The sequence below is a fragment of the Azolla caroliniana genome, unplaced genomic scaffold (assembly GCF_043228905.1).
Source record: "Azolla caroliniana isolate FFs.n. ecotype wild unplaced genomic scaffold, voAzoCaro1.0.p SCAF_3, whole genome shotgun sequence".
Taxonomy (NCBI): Eukaryota; Viridiplantae; Streptophyta; class Polypodiopsida; order Salviniales; family Salviniaceae; genus Azolla; species Azolla caroliniana.
Window position 1 is genome coordinate 8,266,856 of NW_028230438.1, and position 8,305 is coordinate 8,275,160.

An 8,305-nucleotide genomic window follows, 5' to 3' on the forward strand; every position below is an offset into this window, starting at 1 on the left:
GGCAAGGCATCCATGGGGTGTGGAGTGATACATGAGGAACTTATCAACAGCTTGGGATTGATTTGTAATTGCCTACCCTCAAGGCACAATGGGCCAAAGGGGCCAATCTAGCGAGAGAAGGTGGTCACACTTATATGAGACACATGCCTTGGTCCACACCCACATTGCTCCCGTCTCTATGGCAATATATTGTTGATCGCAAGGCAACATGTCGCATGCACAACGAGAGACGTGTTTGTCTCTCGGGGGCTCTCAGACGTGTTTTGGGGTCAATGTAGGAAACATTGGAATATGTATGTGTCTCTTCTTGGGGGATGGGGGGGCTCTCGGATGTGTTCTTGGGTCAATTGTGGGAAACACTCCAAAGATGTGTGTGTCTTCTAGGCTCTCGGAAGCATTCTTAGGTCAATGTGCAAAATATCTGTCTCTTCTAGGCTCTCAGAAGCATTCTCAAGCCAGTCTGGGAAACATTGCAAAATATCTAGGCTCTCGTGTCAAAAGTGTGGGAAGCACCAGAGTATGTGTCTCTTCCAAGGGCGGCTCTCGAACACGTTCCCGGGTCAAGTGTGGGAAAAACACTCTAAAATGTGTCTCTTCTAGGGTGGCTCTCGGACATCTTCTCTCGGGTCAAAGTGTGGGAACACATATGAAACCATGAGAGGTTATTGGATAAAGCCCAAACAAAGGAACCCCATCACATCGAAAAATATGTAATCATCTAATTAAAAGCAAACTCTTGGGAAGTCAATCATTTGAAAGAGTTCCAATCCCTCACGGAATTCAGGGTTGGCTTTTTTTCATTTATTTCTGGCTTTTTTTCATTTATTTCTGGCTTTATTTCTGTGTTTGTTTGAATTGAGTTAATTAATGGCAATCGATAATTCATGTCCAGGTGTCGTTGACAGGGATATTATAAGTTTATGGATGCAATAATGTAATGTAATGTATGTGGACCGATTGAATCATTCATCCTTTTCTGTTTTATATATGAACAGTGTACCATCCGAGGGATCCAATTCATTTTAGCTCTGCAGTTATAATTTTAATTTTAATCGCAGATCAGCCCAATTTTTGAATTAATCCGCACATTAGAACCAAAAGAAAATTTTCCGGAATTGTGGGCAGTTATGAATCACACACCATGAATCAGCATAGCAAAAAACAACCCTAATATGACCGCAATTGTGGCAAACATGAATCACAACCATGAATTGGCATGACAAAACAACCTTAATCTGACTGCATTATGGGAAGATGAATCATAACTTAAAAATCTGCTGATTTCCATACAAAAAAAACAAGACCAAATTAGGTGTATAAGATAAGGATTATCTCATAATTTCTGGAATTATATGGCTGTATGAATCACACCATGGATCACATGACAAAACGACCCTAATCCAACCGCATTGTGGCAAACATGAATCACACACCACATCTGCTGATTTCCGCGTAAGATAAAGACCAAAATCAAATTAGTTAATAGGACAAGGAAAAGAGAGATTGGCATGAATCACAGCAAATCTACTGATTGCTGCAAATAAAAACAAGACCAAAATTAGTTATTGCATAAGGAAAGAGATATTCGGAAGCTCCTTAACTCTAAACCCTAAACAGCCTGCTGCATAAATGGATCTCTGCTCTTTCTTTTTGAATCAGATTTTGAGAAGAGTGCCATTGTACAGCAGGGTTGTTCTGTCTTTTTATGTTTATTTTATTTGTTCTTTTTTGACCTGGAGCTTCTTTTTACCTTGACAATGGGAGGGGCATGGCTTATCTTCATTGTTATCTCCTTCTTTTCTCCTCATTAAGCCTGCTCCTGCTTCCTTTCCCTTTCCACTCTGATTTTTTTCCTTCAATCTCTCTCTCTCTCTCTCTCTCTCTCTCTCTCTCTCTGTGCTCCATTGCTTCTCATTCCACCATGGCCAAGGATCAGAAGAGCAGCCCATCTGTTGTTAGGGCTACTGTGAGGATCCTGAGTGAGGATTTCATGCAGAGAAGCTACCATGCCATCAGCAGGCTGCTTGGGTACAGCATCAAGCTACGGCTTCTTAGCTTAGAAGTGGATTCAGGTAATAATAATAATAAAAACCTGGTTGAGTTTGTACTGCTAAGCTTATTAATATGCTCAGATTCTCCATCTTCCATCTTCCATCTCCATCTTCTGGTTGAGTTAGTACTGCTAAGCTTATTAATATGCTTAGATTCTCCATCTTCCATCTTCTGGTTGAGTTAGTACTGCTAAGCTTATTAATATGCTCAGATACTCCATCTTCCATCTCCATCTCCATCTCCATCTGCATCTGCATCTGCATCTGCATCTGCATCTGCATCTTCATCTTCATCTTTCATCTGCATCTTCATCTTCATCTTTCATCTTCATCTTTCATCTTCATCTTCATCTTCCATCTCCGTCTTCATCTGGATCTTCATCTCCATCATCTCCATCTTCCAACTTTCACCTTTCATCTTCCATATCCATCTTCATCTGGATCATCATCTTCATCATATCCATCTTCATCTTCATCTTCCAACTTTCACCTTCAATCTTTCGCCTTCCATCTCCATCTTCATCTTCATCTTCATCTTCATCTTCATCTTCCAACTTCCAACTTCATCTTCATCTTCATCTGGGGCAATAGTTTTGAAACTTGTGTGGGTGTTCAAAAAAACAAAATGCAGAGACAAAGAATGCCAAGCAAGGCAAGGAGGTGTTTCTAAACTTGGGCCACCGGACAAAAGGCGATGATGACTCGGACACGTACATTTCGGTCTCGGTTCCGGTGGACGCGGGATTCGGGACACCGGGCGCCATCTCGATCGAGAGCTATGACCCCAATGAGTTCTTCCTCAAGTCCATCACCCTCACACTCCCCGACCCCGAAAGCACCACCCTCTTCTTCCCGTGCCACTCATGGATAAATCATGTCAAGTTCAACTCTGGACGGCCCCGGTTCTTCTTCACCAACCAGGTCCCCCCTCGTTGACTACCTCGACCCTTGTCTCTACACAAATTCGTCTCGTGGTCTTTTGGTTCCATTGGTCATATGTGTCGTGACCGTCGATTCCTCGTGTTTTTGGGTTTAGTTGGTTGTATGTGTCACCGTCAATTCATCGTGCTTTTTTTCGGGTTTCATTGGTTGTATGTGTCACTGTCGATTCATGTGTTTGTTTTATGTGTCACCAATTCATCGCGTGTTTTTTGGTTGAGTTAATCGTATGCATCACCGATTCATTGTGTTTTTTGGTTTAGGTAGTTGTATGAGTCACGGATTCATCGATCACTATCTATTCATGTGTTTGTTTTATGTGTTTATGTGTCACCAATTCATCATGTGTTTTGGTTGAGTTAATCGTATGCATCACCGATTCATTGTGTTTTTTGGTTTAGGTAGTTTTATGAGTCACAGGTTCATCGATCGAATCCATGAACTTTTCAATGTTATAGATCGTTCCGAAAAATTGTCAAGGATGCATACTTTTTTTTTTATGTGGCGCAGACCAACTAATTTGAGCATGTCATTATGTTTTGACTAGGTGTGGGTGTAGCGACTACATGACATGAAAATAACTAATAATCTCTACGCATCCCATGCAGCTTTGCCTCCCACGTGATACCCCATTAGCACTCACGAAGATTCGAAGAGACGAACTATTGTGCTTAAGAGGAGATGGAAAAGGAGAAAGAAAGTATGCCGAGCGCATTTATGAGTACGACGTATATAACGATCTTGGCGATATCGATAATGACACAACCCAAAAGAGGCCCATTTTGGGTGGGTCGGTCGATTATCCATGTCCTAGAAGAGTGAGAACGGGAAGAAGTCTTGCTAAAGCTGGTAATTGTTTTGGTTTATTGCAAACATAACATGATGGAAATTGGAGTGATAGTAGTAGAGCTAATTAATTGTTATAAAAACAACACATTTCGTTAGGACCACACATGTAATATCTTACACCAATAAGGGTGGACGAGCATTTAGACTATAATAAATCCTTGGGCTTTAGTGTGGAGATAGAGCTAGTGTTACAATGGGGTTATATAACATGGACAACTATGGTTTGGCAATAGATCACCTAGAATTTACTAGACAACTTTGGACTAGATAATTGGAGGATCGATTGTTGTTGGTCTCCTCGCCCTTTCTTTTTACATAATCTCCCAACATCAATTAAAAGTTGTACTAAAGTTGTTTTTTTCGTGGGAGGATGGAAAAATTGCGGTGCTTTCCCTTAATTTTTCTTAAATATAAATGGCAACGTATGTTTAAAATTACCAATGTTTGGGAATTAAGGTTAAAACTATTTTGAATTGGATGCGCTGGCCCTCATAACGTGTGTTGGTGTAGATCCGGATTACGAGAAACACATGACCGAGTACAACAAAACATATGTTCCTCGCGATGAAAGGTTTAGCCCTTTGAAGAAGAAACTCTTTATGACGGTGGGAGCAAGAAGCTTTTTTCATAGCATTGTTTCAGATATGGGAAGACTATGGCAAAATGACAAGTCTTTCAAAGATCTAGATGAGATTAACTCATTGTATGATGGTAAACTTAAACCCACAAATAAACGTCCTCCAATTACTCTTGCGGAGATCCCATACCTAATCTTCCCAGCACCTGGTGTCGTCCAAGGTAAATGGTATCGAACCAATTCACATTATTTCCGATGCAAAAACACTAACAGATGGAATGGTGTATCAACATGCTAACTTTTGTTTTCGTTGTTGTAGCTAATACCGAAGGTTGGAAAACCGATGAAGAATTTGGGCGTCAAAGACTTGCTGGACCAAATCCACATGTCATCAAACGAATCAAGGTAATTTATTTGTTCCTTGTCAACTATTTCTCATATATACATACATACATACTATGTATATGTATGTATGTATGTATGTATATAATATGTATGTATATGTATATGTATATGTATATGAGAATGGTTCTTCACCGGTCTCTTTGTCACAATCCAAAATCTTATGGAGTTGCTAAAGGAAGGGATTGAATTGTGAATGGTTGTGCAATGATTTGGAAGTTCAAAATTGGTATCAATATCATATGTGTTATGTAGCTATTTGCACAAGAAGTTGACTACTAGAAACTAATTTGTTAATTTTCATATAACATCTCAATCTTTGCTATCTAGGTTTTCTTTGTCATGTTCCTTTTTAGAGAAAGGCTTGAATAAATGGATGAATGTCATCCAAATAGTTATAATGTCATCTAACTTGATAACATTCTTATACATTTGAGACCCTCTAAACTTGGTCACACTTCCATGTTGTGTTTCAATAAGGTTTTTCCACTTGTAAGCTCACTTGACCCAAAGATCTATGGACCGCCAACATCATCCATAACCACTACGCATCTCGAACCATATCTAGAGAATCACACAGTGGAGGAGGTATCTTACTATGATCTTTAAAGGTTGTGCCTTTTTAGAATGTATGGACTTTCTACTAAAATTGTAACAACATATTTCAGGCATTGGAGAAGCATCTTCTTTACGTTGTTGATTATTACGACATGTACGTCCCATATTTGCGATTGATCAACGAGCCGGGAAAGAGAGCAACATATGCCCCTAGGGTCATTCTCTACTTGTCCACCTCTGGCACACTTCTACCCATTGCGATTGAGCTCGCACTTCCCTCTCTGATCCGTGATGGTGAAATCGACAAGCGTGTTTTCACACCTAACCGTTCTATAGAGTTTGATTGGCCTTGGCATTTTGCCAAAGCGCATTTCTTGGCGGTTGACACAACTTATCAACTAAGTGTGAGCCATTGGTACAACACGATTTACTTGAATAGTCAATACTAATTGTCGATTGGTTTGATTTTGGAGAGTCTTATAGTTTGTAGCCTACCCATTGCTCACATTTCCTTAATTGTCCATGAATTAGGTTTGAACATTAATTGGGCAGATGGATCATTTCTTATGTATATATTTGTGTAGGTTGAGAACACATGCCTCACTTGAGCCGATTATAATGGCGGCACGGAGACATTTGAGCACGTTACATCCTTTACATGCTCTTCTTGATCCTCACTTCAAAGATACAATCAACCTCAACTCAGAGGGAAGGATTGCACTAATAAATGCTGATGGAAGAATAGAGAAGAATTTCGCGGCGGGGAGGTATGCAATGGAGATGGTGTGCAAGGAGTACAAGAATTGGAGGTTCGACGAACAAGCATTACCCAAAGATCTGTTGAGTAGGTATGGGGAGCTTAAAGCCTAAGAATTGCATCCATCTTACAAGTGGATACAATATGGTGTCCATTGTTGATAGGACTACATAAGATCCGTCTAACTAAGCATTCCATTCACACAAGAGGTCCAATCCCTTGGTATAAGCTTTTCACACTAGGCCACCTAGATTTTGGGATCACTATATTCTATGCGTTTATGTGAGTATAGGACACTAAGTTTAGTTTCCTTGTAAAGGAAGAGTTTGATTCATAGACTAATGATACAATTTCTAGTTATATTTGTCCTTTCACATTAGATAGCCATAGTTTGGGGTCCTATATATGTGACTCCCTCTAAGGGGCATTCATAGTAGGTCGGGCATTGTTCGAATGATCTCAAATCTTCCTCAATCTAAAGGGCACTCACATGAACTTGGGAATTTAAACTTGATTTACTAGCTTTTAGCATTAGGTAGACATACTTTTGGGTCATAAATGGCATGGAGTTGGGGTTCAATGTCTTAGTATGGCCCTTTCGCACCTTAGTGTTCGAACAAAGGTTTGGGTTTGTCTTATGTTATGTAATGACCTTCAAGTAAGTCGTATTCACATGGCAAAGTCTCAATCTCTTAGTAAGAGCATTTCACACATGTCTTGGGGCACACCATTGACTTGTTGTTTGTGTTATTGTAGGGGTGTGGCTGTGGAGGATCCAAGTGCAAAGCATGGGGTAAGGCTAACTATTGAAGATTACCCATACGCAGCTGATGGGTTAGATCTATGGGGAGCAATCAAGCAATGGGCTCACGAGTATGTACATATATATTACAAGACCGATGAAGAAGTGCAAGAAGATGAAGAAGTACAATCTTGGTGGAAAGAGGTGAAAGAAGTGGGTCATGGAGATCATAAAGATAAAGAATGGTGGCCAAAGATGGAGAGTGTAAAGGAGGTGGAGGAAGTAGTAGCTACACTCATGTGGGTCACTTCAGGTTTTCATGCATCTGTGAACTTTAGCAACTACCCATATAGTGGATATGTGCCCAACAGTCTAGGAATGACAAGGCAATTCATTCCCAATGAAGGAACCTTAGAATGGGAGAAGATGATGAATGACCCACATAAGTTTTACATGGACATGATCCCATCCCAAGGTGTGGCTACCATTACAATGGCCACTTTCGAGGCTCTTGGACACCACGTGGAGGAAGAAGAGTATTTGGGAGATCGTCCTGAGACTAAATGGACCTCAGAAAAACGTGCCCTTATGGCCCTAGACTCATTTAGACGTGCCATCGTTGATGCAGAGGCTTCCATCAATGCACGCAATGCCACTTCAACAAGACTTAGCAATCGTGCCGGTCCAGTGAAATTGCCATATACCCTCCTCGCTCCCTCCTCTGGTGGAGTTGGCATTACATTTCGAGGTGTACCCAATAGCATCTCCATGTAAACTAATAACCCAAGTGTCTCTCTCCCAATAAACTTGTACCGATGTTTTTTATAACTATTGTTTTTTCCTAGGGTGTGGGACAATGTTAGCTGGTGCTACATTTTCCACGTATCAAATTTTACCAATTATTTTTTAAATTAATGTGTTGATCAATGTATTTATCGTCCACATCATAATGTTTAAAGTTGGACAAAGATACAAAACAATCCTCGTATTAATAGTAGTATCAAAGCTACGCTGCATTGAGGTAACAATCTCAACAATACCCAATGAAAAAAAGTAATGTAACTTATGTCACTCAATGAAGAAAATCTCAAAATGACTAATAAAATTGTCTTTCTCTCTCGCTTTACATTCGATTCATTTGTTTATATAAGCTAAAATCATAACATTGTGACGGTTCTCTCTATAAAACCATAGTTCACGTGTCCTGGTAATTGTTTTGTAGATTATTCATAATTGATTAGTAGTCCAAATTAAATTGTTTGGTGGTCATTCATGATTAATCATACTAGTGTTATCACTTAGTTGATGTTATATCGAAGCACCAATGAAGTGTTATAACTTATAATATGCATGTGTGTAACATAGCTACTTGACAAAATATGTGGATGAACACTTCATAATGTGCATGTGGTCAATGTGCCTAGTTAAAA

General features: G+C 39.8%; 1 protein-coding gene across 1 annotated transcript; it reads left to right on the top strand.

Moving 5' to 3' along the window:
- The first annotated feature begins 1,855 nt into the window (after positions 1–1,855).
- LOC147866145 (linoleate 9S-lipoxygenase-like) lies at positions 1,856–7,993 on the top strand. Its single transcript, XM_087316510.1, has 9 exons — positions 1,856–2,072; positions 2,683–2,972; positions 3,599–3,839; positions 4,350–4,637; positions 4,736–4,821; positions 5,299–5,406; positions 5,487–5,791; positions 5,961–6,224; positions 6,890–7,993. Exons 1-9 carry the CDS (start codon positions 1,922–1,924, stop codon positions 7,647–7,649), a joined length of 2,493 nt encoding a protein of 830 aa, XP_087172636.1. The 5' UTR covers positions 1,856–1,921; the 3' UTR covers positions 7,650–7,993.
- The last annotated feature ends 312 nt before the right edge of the window (positions 7,994–8,305 follow it).